The 22,422-nt window shown below is 34.7% G+C and overlaps 1 protein-coding gene across 6 annotated transcripts in view; it reads left to right on the top strand.

The window, feature by feature from the left end:
• Positions 1-22,422, top strand: part of NAV3 (neuron navigator 3) — a 295,341-nt gene that overhangs the window by 227,282 nt on the left and 45,637 nt on the right. For all 6 annotated transcript variants that reach the window (XM_054696195.1, XM_054696193.1, XM_054696194.1 and 3 more), the window contains 4 exons: positions 842-894; positions 7,506-7,529; positions 10,762-10,839; positions 17,598-17,681. In XM_054696195.1, coding sequence (XP_054552170.1) covers positions 842-894; positions 7,506-7,529; positions 10,762-10,839; positions 17,598-17,681 — 239 coding nt within the window. The remainder of the gene's footprint in view (positions 1-841; positions 895-7,505; positions 7,530-10,761; positions 10,840-17,597; positions 17,682-22,422) is intronic.

Genomic DNA, 22,422 nt, shown 5'->3' with positions numbered 1-22,422 from the left:
TAGTCCCAGGATCTAGCAAGTTCCTGTCACATTGTATGTGTTCAGCTATGCTTTTTTAATGGATGAATAAGGAGAAATTACTTTGTATTATCCTACAATGAAAAGAGAAATAATTTTTTGACGACTATAATTAAGCACATTTTTTTTACCTTTTGGGGTAGTGTCCAAAAATTTAGATGTGCAAGAATATAAGCAGCCTATTACTTGTCCTTAATGGTATTTTGCTCTATCTGGATTAAAAACTATGCATTTTCATTCCTAATTTTAGTGAGATATCATCTTGAAATATGTTTCTTTTCTACTATGAACATTACTAAATAAATAGTAATTCTCCATTTCAAAGAGCATAATCAGCTCTTCATGGGTTATGTTGAAATATCAAGTAGGATAAGATGCTTATTGCCATGAAATTTTATGCACAAAAAATCTGAAAATGGATTTTTGATGTCTAAAAATGAAAGTAAGTAAATAAAATACAGTAAGTTTTTTCTATAGGTTTAAAAGTTCACGACAGCTTTAGTTTAGATTTCCATGACTTTTTGATTATTTTTTTTTTTATGTGGTAGTTTTCTAAGACTTTCCATACATGCCACATGCACTTGAAGGCTCTTTCCTGTCAATTCCTGTCTATAACAGGATGAAGGTTGTACATTAGGGGACAGCAGGATTTGTCTTTGTCTTAACATTTTGTTCTCCAAAAAATGATAGCTAACTTGTCAGATTCTTAGTCTCACTGTTATTGTTTATTACTTTAATCTCCTTGTTACTTCACTTTTCAATAAAACTGTAATGTTTCTGAACAGACTTCATTATTTTACTCTCTTGTTTTTTGCCTTCTTAGTTCATGGCTCTTCGTTATCACTGGTCTCCAGCACTTCTTCTCTTTACTCTACAGTAAGTATTGGTTGTTAAGAAGAAATTTTGACCTTTGCCAGGTACATGAATGATAAAATACATTGACATTTACACAGACGTTCCATAGCAAAATAGGACATCCTCTCAACTACTATAAGCCAGCAGGTGCTCCCCTGGCCCTTCTCTGACCCACTGGGTGTGCTTTCACTTGAGTTCTCTGCACTCATTACAATCAGTGTGTAAATGGAAATGGAATACCATAACACCTTTTGAGGTAAGACTAGGAATATCTGAAACCATGTGCTGTGCTCTACCGTGATTTCATAATATCGGCTCTTTTTCTTTGTTTTGGTTCTCTGAGGTATGACTGGTAATTATTGCATGTTATTTTCTCCATTTTATTTTTAAAAATTTTTTAAAGATTAATTTATTTATACAAGAACCAGGGCACAGGCCAGATGTGCAGGAGGGTGAGAGGATTCACCAGAGACAGAGTGGGGAACAGAACAGGCAGACTGACTGAAATACACTGCTGAGGGAAGCAGCAGGTGAGACAGGAGAGGTCTGCTGTGCCATGTGGATATCTCCCCAGCCCGCTGGGATGGAACCCTCACTGCAGAGGCTGCGGACAGCTTCATAGCACTGCACTCAACTGACTGCGCCAGCAGGGAGACCCTATGTTTTAAATTTTTTGAGATGATTGTGCCAATGACCTAGCTTTTTTTTTTTTTTAAAGATTTATTTATTTTATTTACACAAGAACCGGGGTACAGGCCAGATGCATGGGAGGGTGAGAGGATTCACCAGAGACAGAGCGGGGAACGGAACAGGCAGACTGACGAAATACATTGCTGAGGGGAGCAGCAGGCGCGACAGGAGAGGTCTCCTGCACCATATGGGACCCTCGCCTGCAGGCCGGGATCAAACCAGCACTGCAGATGCTGCAGACAGCTTCACAGCGCTGTGCTCAACCGCCTGCACCACCAGGGGAGGCCCATAATGACCTAGCTTTTTAAAAAATACATATTCTGAATAAGAATGTGATCTAATAGCATGTGATTTCTTAGGAGTGCAATGTAGTGCATCAATTTATTTTTCTAGTGTGTGAAATTATATTTTGTTTTTGCCAAGATGAGTTTTCTGTCCACTTGGTATAATTTTATCCTTTTAAATAAATTATGCTACAGGAATATATACTTTACAAGACGATTCCTTCATGCCTAGGGAAGAGTGAGGTATATTAACTTCTGAATCTCACTGTGACTGGAGTTCTATGAATAATCCTTAATCCTATATTAAAAGGTTCATGAAAAGTTCACAGCCTCAGCTGTTATTGATTAGTGACACATTAGGCGCAATGCTATTTTTTTCTCTCATTTTCATTAAATTCAAATATTATGGCCTTCTTTTTGTAAGTTAATCTTACATATTTACTGCTTTAGATAGCTATTCAAGATCAGACTATCTTTGGCAGAAGCAAAATTTTTCTGACATTCTCTTTTTTTAAGATTTATTTATTTATGCATACAAGAGCTGGGGTACAGGCCAGAGGTGTGGGGGGTGAGAGAATTCACAAGAAACAGAGTGGGGAACAGATCAAGCAGATTGACTGAAGTACACTGCTGAGGGGAGCAACAGGCGAGTCAGGAGAGGTCTGCTGTGCCATGTGGGTTGCTCCCTGGCTAGCCAGGGATCCAACTTGTGCTGCAGAGGCTGCGGATTGCTTTATAGTGCGGTGCTTAATGCCTTGCACTACCAGGGAGGTCCATAATTTTCTTTTTAATGATTAAAATGACTATTATGTCTAGATTAATCTACTATTTTAGGCAAATGGATAAAAAAGTGAGAAAGTTGAAATTGTATAAGAACACAAAGCAACTATATTAAGGCACAATGTTCCTCCTGTTGTCCAGTGTCACTGCCATTGGAGAGAGGTGCTTTGACATTGCAGTTGAAGTCTGTCTGTAACATTAAAAGATGCAGCATCATTCTGATCAAATTTTAAATATATACAGAAACAGTTTTTGGATAAAAAACATTTTCTTGAATCTTAAGAAAGACTCCCGAAGAAAACAACATGGGTTGAGGAAAAACTAGCTAATTATATCAGAGATCTTTGTGTGGTCTGAAAATGTTCTATATCTGCGCTGTCTGACACAGTAACCCCTACCTGTATGTGGCCATTGAGTATTTGAAGTATGTCTGGTGATGACAGAGAAAATGAATTTTTAATTTTGATGAATTTAAATTTAAATGGGCACATGTGTCTAGTGGATAGTGCAGTTCATAGGGAACAAAGTGAGTACATTATAAAAATTTTAGATAGATACAAATGGATATCAACATAGTAAGGATAATTAGTAAGTGTAAATGAGAAGTATTATATAAAGAATACTCTATGGAATGGGAACAGAGATTAAAACATTATTTAGAGATCAACTAGGCCATGGTGTTAAATGTGAAAAGAATGGGTTAAGTGATTAAGCCACTTGAGTAAGTGACATTATTAGAAAATTTAAATATCTGTATTAGGAAATTTAAATATTTGTATTGAAGCAAATTAAAAAAAAACTTGTATATGTATACTTGAATTGATAATCTTAAAAAAAATACAAATTAATGATTCATGCTTATTTGGAGGACTAATAAAGAGAAAATCAGTGATGAGGGAAAGCTACTTTGTCTCTAGTCTCCTCTTATCATGCGCTGAGATTTCATGGGCAATGAGAAAATATCTGTGAAAGTGCTTTTCAAGCCGTGAAGTGAAAAGGCCATTTATCATTATTTTTCATGCCTTTCTAAGGACAGTGGATAAAGATTCAGTTGATTTGTATTCTTGCTAGCATTATCAATAATTATTGTGTGACATCAGGCAAATTGCCTAATTTGTTTTGGACAATACCTTTAAAATAAAATTGGAAAACAACAACCAGGTATATACCATGTATCTCATGGACTTTCTGAATAATTAGAGAAGATTAGGGACATTGTATAGCATAAATATTTTAAACTGTAGAGTTCTAGGGAGTATCATTTATATCATGACTTTAACCTTTTGAAGTTATGTCCTGTTACAACTGATATAGCTATGCATGGTACTTTTTCATAAAAAAAAATATTCACAGGAAAGATGTGGGTTTTTTTGAGGAATTTTTGGCACTCCTTGCTCTTACTAGACAGATTACTACTTTCATTAACCAAGAGTTTATATCATATTTACTCTTTCACTAATTTATAGAATTATATATGTTGCCTAAAAATATTGCAAACTAGCAAAGATTTCTTGTTGCAAAGAACATTTACCTTTAAAATTCAGCAATCTAACATATCCTGTTGGAAGGATTCTTTTTTTTTTTAAAGATTTGTTTATTTATGCATACAAGAGCTGGGGTACAGGCCAGAGGTGTGGGGGGTGAGAGGATTCACTAGAGACAGAGTGAGGAACAGAACAGGCAGATTGACCAAAGTATACTGCTGAGGGGAGCAGATGGGTGAGTCAGGAGAGGTCTGCTGCACCATGTGGGTGGCTCCCTGGCTGGCCAGGGATTGAACTCGTGCTGTAGAGGCTGTGGACAGCTTCATAGGTTATGTTCTAACCCTTTGCGCCACCGAAGAGGCCCAGAAGGATTATTTTTTCACACAACTCTTTTAAAGTCTCTTTGATTACAATTTAGTAAATTTTTCAAATTATCTTTTTGTAGACTTGAATCAATTACCTTATAACATTTTTGTTTAGAAAGATTCAAGAATGTTGCAAATTAATTGGAAATCACAGGCCCAATCTGATCTGCTAATCTTAGAGTCTCGGTTTGTTTTAAAATGCCAGCTAACATTTTGAAATCTGGAGCTTTTACCTAGAAATTAAATTTTCCAAGTTCCTTTAAAAAAAAAATATGATTATCAGAACTGCTAGTAATAGACATGCAATTTTGCAGTGATTGGGCATTACGCCCTTTAGATGTTGTCGGTGTATGTTCTCAGGTCCATTGCCATCTCTGCCCCCTCTCCTTTCTGACAGTGAGCTGAGTTTGCATTGTTAGTTATTGCACTGTTGCATATATCATCAGAAAGAAATACCCCTCATCTTTATCTTTATGAAAAGTGGAAAATAAAAGGGTCTACGAAGGCCATTTTTTTTTAATTACCCAGGACACATTTTATTCTTTATGTCTGGTCCTGTTAAGCATTTGAGTTTTTATGCTTACTATAGATGTTTTCTAATTAGCTGTATATTTAAAAATTCTAATTTTTACTGAGAATCAAAATTGTATTGCTTTAATAAGAGGAAGCGGAAGGTTTGGTTCCTTGTGGATACCATTTTAGAATTTCCTAACACATAGCTATTATTAAATATTTTTTAATAAGTTTGAATGGATGAGTGAATAACCAGTTCATGGCTTACAGAATAAAGTATAATCTGATAAGTCTTTGTTTGGAAAGGTGTTTTACATAGTTTACCATCTTCAGTATATTGGGCTTGCTTCAGAACCATTATTTAAAAATGGCAAGCAATCGCATTCCATCATAATATCATTATCCTATGTTTAACCCACTGGGGAAAAAAATCAATATTCTGATTCACTGCTTCAGCTTTATGGTAACATCTATCCAGTATTAAGAACCACAGAGTATAAAAATGAGGCAAAATTAAAGAAAAGGATAGTTCTGAAAAGTCAGTAATGAGAAAAGTCATTAGATAGAGTATACATAGTATTAATATGTAATGGTTATGCTTAGGACTGGTACATAGACCTTATTCGGGCTTTATAAATAAAAAAGTGTGATGGATATAAGAAATAGAATGCTTAATTATTTTTTAAATATGTAAGTTGTTTTTTTTTTTTTAATGAGCATCACTTTTATATAATCTTAGCAAGCCTGGAAGCAAGATTTTGGAAGAATAAAATGGCAGTAAATATGCAAAGTACTAAGGAAGCTGAATAGTCATAGTTATTTGTGTCATATGTCATAAGGCAAACAACTTTCAACTTTTAAGTTTATGACATTTTTATCTTATAATTCCCTCCCTATTTCTAAACCAATTCAGAAGCCTTCTTCTAAACAAATCCAAAAAACAAACTTTGTATGAACCTTTGAAATGATCAAAATTAAAAATAAAATCTTGTAAACCTAAAATTGAGATACAAAGTACTTAAGCTTTGTAATAGCTTTTATTTATACAACACAGATTTCTTATAAAGGCTGTTAGATTTCTACTAGTTAATATCTCTTCATTTAATCACTGTAGTATGATATCATACATTTTTTAAGAGTAGAGAAAATATAGAAAAGATTAATGTTTATGCATTAAATTATTTTGATATATATTTAACTTTATTTTATGATTTCTGGAGGAAAAGGAGATATAAACATCAGTTCAGTTATTTTTGCAATTAATCTGGAAATGTCCGAAAAGTGGAGATAAGAGATAAGAGATGACTGTCTTCAGCTATGTATTTGCTCAAGGCAGTGAGCTGACTTGTACACTGCTGAGCAGTAGTATGCATTCTCCAGGTTTTTCCAGAAAGAGGGAGCTTCCCAAATATAATGGTGCACAGAACTCATTTTCTGGCATTTTGTACTCCAGCACAAGTAAGTAAAAGCAGTGCTAGGACTGGGCCTCCCCGGTGGCGCAGTAGCTGAGCGCTGGGTTGCGAAGCTGCCCGCAGCCTCTGCACCGCCGGTTCGATCCCCTGATGCTCCCCGGCCACCAGAGGAGGGTCCCACATGGCCGCAGAGATCCCCTGATGCTCCCCGGCCACCAGAGGAGGGTCCCACATGGCCGCAGACCTCTCCTGCCGCCCGCTGCTCCCCTCAGCAGTGTACTTCGGTCCTTCTGCCTGCTCTGCTCCCAGCTCTGGCTCTGGTGAATTCTCTCACCCTCTCGCGCTTCTGACTGTGCCCAGTGCTTGTATAAATAAATAAAATAAATAAATCTTTTAAAGAAAAAAAAAAAACAGTGCTAGGACTTATCCTCAACTGAGGTCAAAAACACCTCACAGCAGCTCTCATTTCTGTAAACTGAATAACCAAAGATATTTATCAACCACACTTACCATTGCCTTCACGCTGGGCATTTGGCTGACTAGCAACCCAGTAAAGCTAATTGATAATCATTAGGGAAAGGAAGAGAAAGAAGAAACTAATAAGCCAATTTTCTATGATTATCATTAGAGGTCAATGTTTTTCTTCCAGCTTACTTAGAATTTTTAATAAAATTCCAGCTCCTGTCTTAACTAAGATCTCTATAATTTCATGGCGTTCATTTCCCACAGTCAGTATGAAAACAAACAAACAAAAAAACAGTATTTCTTTTCTTCCTTTACTCACCTTTTACAGAGTATAGTTTTATAACCCTTGTTCATAGTCTGTTTATTATCCTTTGCTTTTAAGGCATATTATGTATCCATGAATCAAACACCCTAAATTTTTAAGATACCATATGGTTTATATGTAAGCTATTCATTTTCAGTTCCTAAAAGTTGCTGTTCTTCAGATTTTATTTTAACATTATGTATTTTACTATATTCTTCTCTTAAACATCAGTAACATTTAAATTACACAATAAAATTATTTAGCACGTTTATACTTGTGAAATTAATTGCCACTGATTAATTACAGTTAAATTATTTTTACTTTCTCTTTTACAGGCGGAGGAAAAGGCTCATTCAGAGGTAAAATCCTTATAACATTTTTTGTTTGACTTACGTAGTTTGCATTTATAATGACATGAAATAAGTATTCCTACCGCTAGAGGGCTCTGTGATACATACAATAGCATGACTTCAGCACTGCAGATGGTACTGCAACAGCTAATTGAAAATGGTCTTGATAGTTCCTCTTAAAATAAAATGAAGTTTTTAGAAGCAAACTTTACTCACCTATTCTACATAGAATTCTCAGCTCAACAATTAGTAAATTGTCTCCAGAAGTTAGGACATATGAATTTTTTTTTATTAATTAATTTACATATATTGCATCATTGTTCATTTTTGTACAATGTTTGCTGTTTGCTTTCTTCTCTCAGGTGTAATCCCTGTAAAATTCCCACCATCAATTCACCTGTGCACTATCACCATCACCTTCCCTGGTTTGCTCCCTCTCCCTCTTCTGTGGAATGTCTCTGATTTATAGTTGCCTGTTTGTTGTTTTTTTTTTATTATTGTTATTATTTTTTTACTGATCCCTTATTAGGTTCCCCTATATTCCTCCTGTAAGTGAAACCATCCGGTATTTTTCTTTTAACTTTTGACTTATTTGACTGAGAACAATCCCTTCCAGCTCCATCCATGTTGCTGTGAATGGCATGAGCTTATCTTTTTTGATTGCTGAATGGTATTCCATTATGTATACAGACACCACATCTTCTTGTGCCAGTCATCAAAAATATAGAGAAGAAAATATAGACATAACACTACATGACATACATCTCAGTAACATCTTTCAAGACTCATCCCCAACACAGTAAAACTTTGATGAATGAATATTATATGCTTTTTCTATTTTATGGTAGTTTTTTGCCTACTGCTTGTGAGGCTAACTGAGGAAGGATTAAGGATACTTTATTCTTAGGTACCAGACCTCCAGAGCACAGTGGCAGCTTACTTTGTGCCTGCTCTTTGTTACTTCTAATCACTGCTTTCTGTCTAGTATAGTGTATTGATCTAATCAAAGGCATTTCACAAGCAGGCATTTTGTTGCAATCATGTACAGATCAGGTACTACCTGGAGTGAATATTATTTTTTTTCTTTCCCTTTGTGTGAGAGTTCTGCTAGCCAAGAATAACTGGAGGACTTTAATTTGGCTTTTATTTAAGGTGCAGTAATGACAATTTTGTTGGTTTATACTAAGACACTTGGATCACAGAGAAAATAAATGTCTTTGCAAATAAAACAGCCTTTGCAAAGAAACTCTTTCTGTTAAAGTGATATTTTATTAGCCTTTAAAGTAAAATCTATGCTGCGTTTAAAATATTTAAAAAGTATTGATTAATAAAAAAATAACTAAATGAAAAAATATGTGAATAAAAAGTATTGATTATACCCATTCGATCTTTAGGGTTGCTGGGACAAAGAATGCGTATGGTTTTTAAATAGTAGTACTATTTATTTATGGGCATGGCAAAGCTTCTGACACTATCATAACGTAGCTGCTAAGACATAGAAATTCCACTTCTGTTTACCGTATTAGTAGTTGTCCAATGCCCCTTTTATCATCAATGCACCGTAATGAGTCATGGTTTTGTAATAATAACTTATATTACTTTAAGCTTTCCTGGGTTGTGTTTTAATGGAGCTAGTATTATATAATAGACTATTAATTTAAGAAAGGCTCTTTGAATTTGTATTAGTTTAAGAATAAAATGGCTTCTCTGCTTTCTGGGACTATTTGTGTTCATCATCCTATGAATGTAAGTCAGAATCTAGTTGGGGCTGGAGTTAATATCTTTTTTACAGGGCTAAAATCACACTTGGAAAATTTAAATGTCCACCACCTCTGCTTCCAGCTTAAAATTCACGTTCTTTAAGAGTCAATATTTTTAAAATTTTTTTAAAGATTGTTTTGTTGTTGTTTTTTTTCTTTAGACAATGTAGGAATTCTCCCCTCAGAGGCAGTCACCACAATTTTCCCACCACCAAAATGCCTACAGTCCTCCACCAGCCTCCATATGCTCCCCTCCACCCCCCCACCACCCCCGTTCTCTTCTCTCCCCTCTTTTTCCTCTCCACCTCCTGAGTATGTCAATCTAAGGTCTAGTCCCTCAATGTTGACCACTATTTATTCTCCACAAAAATCTAATGCATGGCATGAGGGGGAAAGATGGTTAAAGAACCGTGTCAAGAATGTTTTCAAACTAAGACAGTAAAGGAAATACAACACCATAATAGAAGACTTCTTGTTGAAGAAATGAGACTCCTCAGAGTAGAATATTTGGCCTCTAAGTAACTGAAATGCTCTTGAGAGCAGAGAATATTAGCAGAACTTAGTCTTAGATGGTTGTAAATGTTTTACCCTTACTAATCATGTGTTACATTTCATGGTAATATGAAACTTGCAAATTAAACTTCAGAAAATGCTTTAATTAAAATTTTAAATATATGATATACCCTGTTCTTCAGTTTTATTAGAAAGGAAATTAGGAAGCTTTATTAAAAAGGAAAACTTCTAGTGTATTTATTTTATTGATTTAACTAGTTATTTTTACAGTATTACTTCCATTTATTTTAAAATATGGATAGCCTATAAAGCACTTCTCTTCTGAACAAATAGTAACATATAAAAAAGACATTATAATAAATATTCGGGAAGTCCTTAGCTGCATGTTAGTCATTGAGACGCAAACCAATACAATTATTATCATATATGTAACAATAATATACTGAATTAGAGCCAACTTTCAGTGACTTCAAGATAGGCTGCAAGATAGATAGCTTCTGAGAAATTTCCAAACTATAGAAAATTAAACACACACACACAAAAACAAAACCTGAACAAAATTAACATGGGGTATCTTTTTCTATAAAAAGACCCAGAAAAATATGTATATTTAATTTTTAGAAAGTTTTACTACTTGATTTTTTTCACCACATGTATTTGGAAATGAAAGAATCAATAGAAAAAAGTTAACTGATATCTGAGGCAGAAAGGAATGGTGCATGTAAAAGGTAATCACTCTTTAACTTGAAGAGTGAGCCCCCACTTTAAGGGTAACTACTTTCCCTTCTTGTAAATAGCATTTAATTGTTACCTGGTAGCTAGTGTTAACATTTCTTTTACTATCAGGATGCTGATAGAGTAGGAGTAGAATGACATAAAACTAGAGTATTTGCTTTCTTTGATTGAGTTCTTTGTTTTAAATAAAAATCTACTAGCATGTTGAATTTCTTTCTTTAAATTGCATTCAGCAAATCCATAAATTGCGGAGAGAACTGGTTGCATCACAGGAAAAAGTGGCCACCCTTACTTCTCAGCTGTCAGCAAATGTAAGTCACTTTTGATTTTTTTAACATGTTGAAACATATTTGATATGCAAATTTATACTTTTATTTATTTATCTGTTACTAGAAAGCACTTTAATTTTTAATCCTCTTATTATTTGTTGTTTACAAGTGGGGTCATTGTAGTAACAGACTGATAAATTTAAATTTCAAAAAATGTATGTATTTACATCGCTAAATAGTGGGACTCCTATAAACTTTCCTGCACAAAAATTCTTGTAAACAGAAATTTTGGAGGAATCATGTCAGGGAAGAGTAGAAACAGGTTGGTTGAGTAATAACCTAATTATGTAGATAGAGGGAATCTACTCAAACATTGATTCCAAAGCCAGTGGGGCTAATGGGAGTATGTATGCTGAGGAAGGAATAGGATAGAGGTCTGAGACTTCAAGAACAGAGGAGGGGTATTCATGTAATAAAGAAAAGGGGCTCATCATGAAGACCAGATGCTCTGTAATTAGGTATTTGCCCTGCTATATGGATAAGTTCACCAATAGTAAGAGTACTTCTAGTAAAAACCCTAATTATGTGTAATACCCCCAGTTTTCACTTTTCTAGTTATAGGGGTGGTACGAAGTTGTAAGTAAGTCTGCAGAACCCTGTTTGTCTTCAGCCCAAAATAATACACATGCAATAATGACACGTCTTGCAGAGGCCTGTTCTGGATATTTTGGGGAGGCCTGTCATTCAATCATGATATGGTTAAAATGGGTTTTTGTTTGTTTCTTATAAGGTTGGAAACAATAGTAACAGCTCAAGGGTTATTTATTTTCATATTTCCATTTTTATCAGTCCCCATATGTAAGTCTTTCTCAAATCATGATATGATTAATTTTGGAAAATAAAAAATTCATGTGCCCTATTCCTCAGCACAATTCTTGGCCAATTAGTTCATTCTTAAAAAATGAACTTGTATCTAAATTTGGGTAGCCTAGCTAGATTATAAATGAGATAAGTTCTTTCAAGAACCTTGGTAGGTTTCTCATAGAAGTTTTAGCAGCCCAGAATGGTCAAATGATGATGATGATCATCATCAATTAAATTAACATTTATTGAATACCTTCATTGTGTCAGGGAGTACTCAGAGGAAATGCAAAATAATAAAGAGACTTGGGGCATTGAGCCTAGTCCTAAGGAACAGTAGTGTTCAAAGCAACTGTGAGGGGTAAGGAAACTCCTACTGTTTTGCCATATGTACTGCTACCTTCACTCAACATTAATCTGCTCATTTGCACTGTGTAGCTGTTGCCTGTTCCCTGGCGCCTCCTCTCTGCTCTCCATTGAGATTTTCTATCTCCTAGACCAAACATTCCATTACAAGAGTGAACAGGTGTAGGCCCCAGAGAGTTGAAGAATAAAATCATTGTGGAATATAATTTCCACAGTACATAAGTGAGTCATTTTATTCACAAAGTATTCGTTTTAGCACTGTATTTGGAGAGATTTTATCTTTTCAATTATGAAAGAATCAAATTAATTTTAGATTAACTGTATTTTTAAAGAATACTTTTAGGGGATTCTTAAAAATAATAGCAGGTTTTAGACAATTGCTTAGACAATAATGAAAGAAAATTATTAACTTACATTTTGTGTTTAATAATGGCACTTAAAGAAATATTTCAGTGGCACTGTAAATTGTATATGTTAAGCTGTATGTATAGTAGTATAAACACTCCATTTCTGAATTTGTACTTAGAGGCCATATTACAATATAAATGCCAAAACTCAATGGATTGTGTTTATCTGCAATGGGGTCTTTTTTTTAATAGACTATATAAGTTGGACCGTCAAGGTAATTACAGATGTCTTGAAATATTTCTCAGGATTTTATTTTGTTGTAAATGTCTCTTGTGTGGGCTTCTATATTCCAATACTGGAATAATAAATGCTGCTATGCATAATGGAATTTGAGCTTTTACACGGTAAATTTTAAACTATTTCTGTTTTTAAAGTAGCACATACATAATGCATCAACAGATATTAACACAGAAAGAGCATACATCTTTTTTTTAAAAGATTTTTTATTTATTTATACAAGAGCTGAGGTGTGGGAGGTGTGGGAGGGTGAGAGGATTCACCAGAGACAGAGCGGGAATCAGAACAGGCAGATGACCGAAAGCACAGAAGCAGCAGGAGAGACAGGAGAGGTCTGCCGTGCCATGTGAGTATCTCCCTGGCTGGCCGGGAATCTAACCCATGCTGCAGAGGCTGTAGACAGCTCCACAGCACTGCGCTCAACCCACTGCGCCACCTGGGAGGCCCGAGAGAACATATATCTTAACATACAAGGTACAGAAACAAAATTCAACACAAAACAATACATTTTCTGTATAATTTTTTAAGATCTATTTATCTATGCATACAGGAACTGGGGTACAGGCCAGATGTGTGGGTGGCAAGAGGATTCACCAGAGACAGAGTGGGGAGCAGAACAGGCAGATTTACTGAGATACACCGCTAAGGGGAGCAGCAGGTCAGACAGGAGAGGTTCACCTCTACTTGTGAGTTGGCTGCCTGGCCAGGGATCGAACTCAGGCAGTAGTGGTGATAATGCTGAAACTTAACCCCTAGGCCACCACGGAGGCCCTGTGATGATTTATAAGGATTAATTACAAGGGTTAGGTTCTGTAGAAAATATCATTAACTATTGTTTTTATTTAGTGATCACTTTAAATATATAGTCATTCCTTTTTGCTCAATATACAAATATTTTTTTAATTTGGATATTTTTGGTAATTGATGTAGGACATGCTTAGTCCTGGCATGGTTATATTTACAGAGTCTGTACAATAATGTATTTTCAATTTTAAAATTTGAGACTTCCCTGCATCTTTATTATAAGTCTTTTACCCCTTTGTTGAAAGAGACAGTGGTAAGTTGAAAGGTATCCAGTCAGCTCACCTCTCCTTTGACTGGCAGAGCATAGCCCCATTCAATAGAAGGGGCACTAAACTCTCCCACCCACTTGTGAAGGTGCTCTGATCAGAGCTGCAGAAACTCCTGGGAAGACTCTGTAAAGCTATTCTGCTAGGATGTCTCTAGGAAGGAGAGAAGGCATGTTGGCAAGCACAATTGCCTGGCGCTCTCTGAATCAGTACCCCACCAAGGAATATGAAGAGAACAGGAGCCCCACAAGCCAAGGCAACTGCAACTGTGTGGTAACATCACATAGTCAGCCTGGGGTCCAGCCTCTTGCCCATAACTTTATGCAACCAGCTCAGGTGGGGGGCATTTATTTGGCTTTTGCAATATTTTCTTTGAAAATCTCAGCTTTTAGATAATTTGCAAATGGGTGCTAAGACTAGATATTATTACTAAATGAATATGTAATAAAACAAAAGGTAATTTTTGTTTGTTTGTTTTTACCAAAAATCTATTGGGTATTACTTAGTTTAGGATTGTGTTTCTATTTATTTTCTCTAATATTTTTATATAATCTGGCAGTTACTCTTGCTTTTGTGCATGTCCTTTAAAAGAAAACTACTTTTACATAATAACAATGACAAGCAGTGTAAGAGAAATGTGAATCTTTATGTTAGTTTCTGAATCATTTTCAATTAATCTTGCTATTGATTTTCAAATATAAAGTTATATAAATGCCCATATAAATCTATGTATAAGGAGGTCTACATAGATCCCTATACAAATCTGTTATTGAGTTATTTTTTTTTTAATTTGGCTGATGGATTGTTATTGAAATCTTTGTGACTAGATGTAATGTGGGCATTGTTCATGATGATGTTTCTTATTTTTTAGTAACAAATAATTCTCTTTGCATGTTTATTCCAATTATGTTTTATGATTCCAAAAATAAAAACAGTATGTATTTAAAATACCTTCTTTTAGCTAATATTTAGTCTTGTATATTTTATTATCTTTACAGACTTCACCTAACACAGTTAGGGGATTTTTATCATCGTATTGATATAATTTTATTCTGAATTTAAAATAGTGCAGCTACAAAAGTCAGAAATAAGTAAATTAGGATTAACAGACCCTGTAAAAGTCCAATGTTTCCTAAAAGCCAACATGTTATAAAGTTTTTCATACAGGATATATTTTCCTATAGTGTAATGAGTTTTACTTTCCAAGTTTTCTCCAGGGAGATGACAAAGATCATCACTGGTAAAAATGTTTTCCCTTATGTGCTTTTTGCACTGGCTTTTTTCAGTTTGTAGGTGAAACTATAAACTTTGATTACTGTCAAAATATTACAGTTAATCTGATCAACTAAACTGAGATAACAAACTTAAAAACAATTTTTCACATTTTTCATTGCGAACAATGCAACTAAAAATGTTTTTTGTTGATTTTATTGTCAGTTATCAGTTTTCTTGTAAATAATTAATGAAAAACAATTTCCAAATTTCAAAGACAATTTTGTGCATTTTAAAATATACACAAAAGGTCAGGTATTTTTCAGACTTAAACAATTCAATCTTTTAAGTTATTGGGATAATTAAAACTTTGCAATATTGAGTAGAATCTTGCATTTTTCTTTTACTAAATGTTACAGTTGTTCTTGTGATTTTCTGCTATTTTAAAGAAAATGAACAATTCAATTTTAAGACTTGGTAACCCATTGTGTGGTCATAGTGGCATTATTTCTGATAGCCTAGACTGGAGTCAACACAAATAGTCATCATGGACAAACATATTGTAAACACATAGGCTAATGCTATGAGCAAAGTTTCCCTGCTACTATCCACCATATGGGAAAATCTCAAAACACAATGTTAAGAAAAGAAAATAGTCACAGAAAATCGTGTCATATGATTTTACTTGGATAGCTTTAAAAACAAGCAAAGCTGAAACATAGTTTCAGGGATGTAAGCTTAAGTGGTAAAACTATGGAATGAAGTGTGAAATAATTATCACAAATATCACAATAGTAGTTGTCTTTGAGAAAGGGACAGGGAAGACTTCTGGGGTCTTCAAATATCCTATTTTCCTTACTTAGCCGGTGAGTGATAAATGTTTACTACATGATCTATGGGATAGACCATACATTCTCATTTTGTTCATTTTCATGTGTGTAGGTAATTTAATAATTAATAATTAAAAAGTTTATGATCAAAGAAGATACTCTTACACTAATTCTGAGAGTGCTAAATATGATAAAAACTAAATATATAATGATAGTCCTTGTCATTGAAAACCTTTTGAACTATAAGATACTATTCCCCTTTGTTTTTAGAGTATTAATTATCCAATTAAATCTGTTAACAAATCTTGAAATAGAGTAGCTCCCGAGAGTGTGTGTATGTGTGTGAAAGCGCATGTGTATGAGTGGGAAGAGGGATGGTTGAGGATCTGGAAAAAGAATAAAGAACTTAGTGATGGTCTGAAGATTAGTAGAAGTATTCTTAGCAATTATCTTTCACATGTTGCAATGTTAGAAAAAAAAATAGTGTAGGTAGTCCAGGATAAATTCAGAGGTAGGAACAAAGACACCATTGTCTTTCTATGCTAGTGGGAGGAACTTGTACATTCCAGCTTTTACCAATAATGGAATAAACTTCTAGTGCCCTGATACTTAGGACTCATTTTATCCTTTTGATAACAGTTACCTTAGCCTTTCATTTCTGCTGGTGTTATAAGGAGACAAATTTGAACTTAATCTTCTTACTTCCTTCCCCCCAAAATTGAATGTTCACCGAGGAATGTCAAATTTTTTTCCATACAAAGCTTATGATGAATTGTAAAGAATTCTATCCATGTGTCTTTCTAAGAGCACAACAAAAATACATCAGTTTGAGGTAATGTTCCTGTAGTTCTGTATCAAATTACAGTGCTGATTGAAACTTCTTCATCCCTGATATTCTGTGGTAAAGCTGTGGCATGGCATGTCAATAGGAACTGACTTATGTTAGTATTTAGGAATGCTAGGTTAGTTAAAACTAGTAAGGGAAGAAAGAAAATAATTACTAAAGAAGTCACAGTCATAGAAGAGAAAGGGGAAGGGGTCAGTAATGCAGAAGGGAAGGGAGTGTCAAATACTTCTTAATTGAAAAATTATGGTGAAGTGATGAATCATGTATAATTCTCTGAGATTTAAAATAAAACCTAAAGCCACAAAAACTTAATGTTAAATAAAATATAGCTGAATATTATTTCTAGCTGGCCTACCTAATTTTCCTTAGCTAAAGGCAATAAGGTGGATATAAAATACCTTTTATTGAAGAGTTTAGAAAGTGAAGACAACTCTTTTTGATTCAATTCTCTCTTAAGTAGAAAGAGGAAAGATAATGTTATAGCTGTCAGCAGATGTCTGACACTTAAGGGAGAGCATCATTATAATAGAGGCGCTAACAATATCTTCAAAGGTCATTGTGCAGGTTTAAAAATGAGGAACATTTGTCCATTGACTATTGCGGTGACCTCCTCTTGGGCTTCAAGTTTAAAAACTTGGCAACTAAGAACTTGATTCAGTATTTTGTGTGTCAAATCTCTCCATGATGTGCAAGTTAGGAGATGCTATGATTTGAAAAATACCATCCCCTTTCAGAAGTTGAACTCACATTAAATGTCAGGAGATTGAAACACTGGTTTTAGGCTGAAGTTTATAAATGATAAATGAATATTTGTGTTAATGGGGAGTCACCACTGAGAACTAACCATGATGGTTCCAGTATTTAAAGAGTTAGGATACTAGAAACGATGTATTTTGTACAATGAAGGGTTTTTGTTCTTCCATATAAGGTTCAGACATTTCAAATATTTTCCTTCCATTTTGTCCACAGGCTCATCTCGTAGCAGCTTTCGAAAAGAGTTTAGGGAATATGACTGGCCGACTGCAAAGTCTAACCATGACAGCGGAACAAAAGGTATGTTCACAAATTACACCTGGGCTTGAAATAAGATAGCAAGTTGCATAGGATGTTTAAATAATACCTGAGATGTAACTTCTTTAAAAATACTGCCACAGTGCATCCATTCTATATTAAATTGGAACAATGACAAGATAATACCTTTTCAGATTTTAATATAAAGACCTGACTCAGATTAATCTAGATTGAAAATACACAAAGTTCTTATAAGACAGTCTATTCTTTTACTTCCATCTGAAGTATTAAAAGAAAACCAAATGTTAAGGGATGCAATTTTACAGGAGAAGAGTTGGAATATTTGTTATGCAGTTGACAAGAATTACACTGACACAAGAATTTTCACAAATGCCTGGTCTAATCCCAGCTATTTGCCATGACTGTAGACTGAGCTACCCAAGGCCTGAAGTAGGTGATAAGACTCTGTAAAGCAAGGGGCTTTCAGTTACAGCATCTATGGGGCAAGGGACAATTGTCCAGACTTTTTACATAACAAGGATTACTTGACAGCTGGAATTAGGTCTTTTAAATAAAGCAATTTATGTTGTAAGGACTTTGAAGGGCAAGTGTATCAAAAAGGTCCTTGGTGCCTTGAAAGGATCAGGACACTTTTCCTATGAGGACCAGTAGCGTAGCTCCCTGTTACTGGCTTGGTGACTCTAATAAAAGTCTTTGTATGGGTGTAAGAGACAGAGGAAGTATGCAAAATTGTACAGAAATATTTGTAAAAACTGAGTATGTGCATACTATGAACAGAAGTCCTGAGTGTTCATCTAATTCTCAACAACAATTAGTCTAAAAAAGTCCATAGTCTAAAAAGTTGTGGGTATTTTCAGAATTCGTTCCTATATCTTTTCATAGAAAAGGTTTCAATTGTGATGTTTAGTCCTGTGACCTATGTCATTAGTTTTAAAGAACTAGCAAATATTAACGATGTTGTCATTTTACATTTTTTAAGTTAAAAAAATGTGAAAAGCTCAATTAAATCAAGGGAGAAAAAAAGGGAAAATCAAATTTAACTATGATTTCCTGGTATGATTAGCGAACTATAGTCTATTTCCCCTTATCTTCCATTCTCCTATTTCATAGATTTCTCTAGCCCATGGAAAAAAAAAAAAGGTAGCACTATCCATCCCTTTAAAACCTGTTCTGGGGGCCTCCCCTGGTGGTGCAGCAGTTGAGCGCTGGGCTGCCCACAGCCTCTGCAGCGCTGGTTTGATCCCTGGCTGCCGGGCGAGGTCCCACATGGTGCACAGACCTCTCCTGCCGCCCGCTGCTCCCCTCAGCAGTGTATTTCGTCAGTCTGCCTGTTCGTTACCCGCTCTGGCTCTGGTGAATTCTCTAACCCTCCCGCACTTCTGGCTGTACCAAGTGCTTGCATAAATAAATAAATAAATAAATAAATAAATAAATAAATAAAGCTTTAAAAAATAAAAATGAAAAAAAAAAAAAAACCTGTTCTGGAAGAGAAGAAAACAAATGTTTTTTTGAGTACATAAATTTTATCTTAATCTTTTCAGGGTGATCACCTTACCTCTCCACTATGTAATCTGAGAACTCAGCAGGTGGGATTATAAGGCATTTTAGGGCAGCCCAGTGGGAAAGGAGATACACTCAAGCTCATGAGGCTGGAGTATAAATCTGGTAATGTCTCTTGAGAGCTGTGGAAACTTCCTTTTCTGAACCTCAAATTTTCGCTTTAGAAATACGGTTTATAATTACCTAGCAGAATAACTATGAGGAGTAAGTGAGATACTATAATGATGTCACATGCTGCAGATAATTAACAAATATTACCTTTCATTTTTTTTCCTTTTTTCATAAACAAGTTCATAAACAAGTTGTAAAATAAACCAAGTTCTTCACTGCCCTCATTCCAGGTATATTGCAGGAAATCATTGTTAGTGTTTAAGAATCTATTGTTAAGATGCCAAAATTAATTTATTTTCCCATCTCATATTTCCTTGTACTTTTTTATATGTTTGTGAGTACATTTTCTCATAGAAGATGGAATAATAGGCAAGCTTGTTCATTTATAATGTCTATGAATGATGACTGAATATTTTAAACACATCTACTTGACACAAGGAATTGTGTGCACATTGTCTTTAAAGTTATAGTCATAATAATGAAATTTTCTTAAAAAATGTAGTTTAAAATCACCCTTGTCATATTTTAAATGAAAATAAAGTGATCACTCTCTAATGGCATGATACACACACAGACATACTAGTAGCTAGTTTATTTTATTAATCTGACATTTATAGCTTGCCTGTTTCCAAAGTGGTTTTGAGAATTTTATAAAATTAATTGCAGTAGGATATGGTAGAATTCAATGATAGAATCTGTGACGAGCAGTAGAAGAATGTACATAACAGTATGCCTGAGCCCATGTAATTACTACTACAAAATGCTGAGCTGAACTGAATGCCAAGGAAGCAAAAGCTTAGATAGGTGGCTTAATGTGTTAAGTTCTCATTGTTCAACCAGAAGAGAATAATTTAGATGGAAGAGACAAACTTTTTAGCACTGAATTCAAGGACATATTTATTGTAGTTTCTGAAATTGAGGTCATGAAATAACAAAAGACAAAATCGCTGTTCAAATAGACAATTCTCTAAAAGCTGAGGGCATAACATTTAATCATATTTCAGTAAAGTCATTTCTTCAGGGAATTGAGATAAAAGGGTGTATTGCTCTCCAGCGATCCAACAATGTTAGGAAAAAGCTTAGAGAAAATAGAACAGAGGTTTTCAAACTCTGTTTCTGGAGTTGCAGTGTTCATTTGTCCATTTAGCTTTTCCTCAAAGTAATATTAAATTTCTACAGTGTGTGAGATACTGTTCTGTTATTGCCATTCCAGCAGTGAACAAGTCACAGTGTGTGTGTGTATACACTATTTATATCCTAGTTTATACAATAGATAATGTAAAATAGATGCAATAGATAATATAAAATAAAATAGAATTTCTAGTCATTATTAGATTATATAAATATAGTTAAAACATACAGGATTTCAGGTGGAGATTAAACCATTGAAAATTTGGGCCTCCATGGTGGCTTAGGGGTTAAGTTTAGTGCTATTACCGGAAGGCCTGAATCCTAACCCCACACACGGCACAGCAGACCTCCCCTGTCTCATCCACTGCTTCCCTTAGCAATGTAGTTCAGTAAATCTGCCTTCTCTGCTCTCCACTCTGTCTCTGGTGAATCCTCTCACCCCCCACACCCCAGTTCTTCTATACAAAAATAAATAAATAAAATATTAAAAAAAAAAAACACACACACCGAAAACTTTAAAGCTGAGAATGAGGCAATTGGGAAGTAAGATAGAATGCTAACACATGAAGAATCAAAGGCCAAAGTGGTTATATCTTCTTATTCACAAATTTAAAAAATTGTAAAACTAGGACTCAAATTCTAATCTTCTAGCTTCTTCTAGCTTCAGAGTATGATTGTCAACAATTGCATGGCATTAATAGCCTGAAAAGTACATCAAATTGTAGTCAGTTTATCAACAAAAATCTCTCCCTTAAATAATATCCTAAAATATTTCCTATTTCCAGATGCCAAATTACATTGATTCTTTTGCAAATTTTGTGTGCAAGGGCACTGTTTTTATTACTTATTGCCTGATAAGAAAGGAAAGCCATATATGAATAACACAGGCAGGCAGCATATAATTTGGAGTATGATTAAAGACATAACAAGCAACTCCACATCTTCATAGCGGAGGTGATACACAGGATCCTCTTTGGCATCTGAGAGGATGAAAGGTTTCATTCAGGGAAAATGGGGAACTGTACATCCTAGAGGAAGGAACACTGTAAGCATGAGCAGCAATAAGATAAATTATTGGAGAGGTTGAAAAAAAATAAACATGTGGTGGGGGAAAGATGGAGCTAAGGTTAGAAAGGAATCAAGGACTCTGGTCTTTGAGAACAAGGAATCACTCACAGGCTTTTGACACTAACTTACCATGGATAGAAAAAAGTTAAGATAATTTCCAGTAATGAAGCCATGTCCATACTTACCTGAAGTGCAACATATTGTGACAGTGACATAGTTTGAACAAGTATTTTTCCCAGAAAAATTCCCTTTACCAGCACTTCTTGTTCCTTTACTAGCACTTTGCCAATAAAATTATATGAGAGAATTAATGGTTTGAGGTATATACTATATGCAATGAAATAACTTTTGTCTACATCTGGAAGGGTACTAGCCATGTGCCATCCTCATCAGAATCAAGAAGGTTATCATTCAAATTATTATTCAGGGCTTTATTTTCTCATAGGATGCCAAATGAGAAAGACTGCAGAAAGACTGCAGGTCATCAAAATGGGAAATCCGCATTTTCAGAATGAAATTTTTGCAGAACTACTGCTAAATCCTTGCAAATTTATTGAAGTTATGCTTATTGATAAATAGTAAACTTTCAGATAAAATTCTTACAATAGTTATGCCAAGGGCAATTAGAATATAATCAAGGTATACTAGCTCAGTCTTGTTAGAAGATCACAGCATGACAGGGGAACATCTTTTTTGTGAGTGATGGAGCTCAGATGTCAGTCCTTATGCTTACAATAAAGTGTAGGTTTTGCTCATTCTTCACTATATGAAACTACTTTTCTGGGTGACTACATGAAATGAAACCTAAACTTTAAAAATGAGAAAATTTGAAGTCCAATCTTTGGAAATAGATAAAACAGACACTAGAAGTTAAGTTGAATAAAGTCTTTAT

The sequence above is a fragment of the Talpa occidentalis genome, unplaced genomic scaffold (genome assembly GCF_014898055.3).
Source record: "Talpa occidentalis isolate TD23 unplaced genomic scaffold, MPIMG_talOcc4v2.1 talOcc4.16, whole genome shotgun sequence".
Lineage (NCBI taxonomy): Eukaryota > Metazoa > Chordata > Mammalia > Eulipotyphla > Talpidae > Talpa > Talpa occidentalis.
This window is presented reverse-complemented; position numbering and strand designations above follow the sequence as displayed.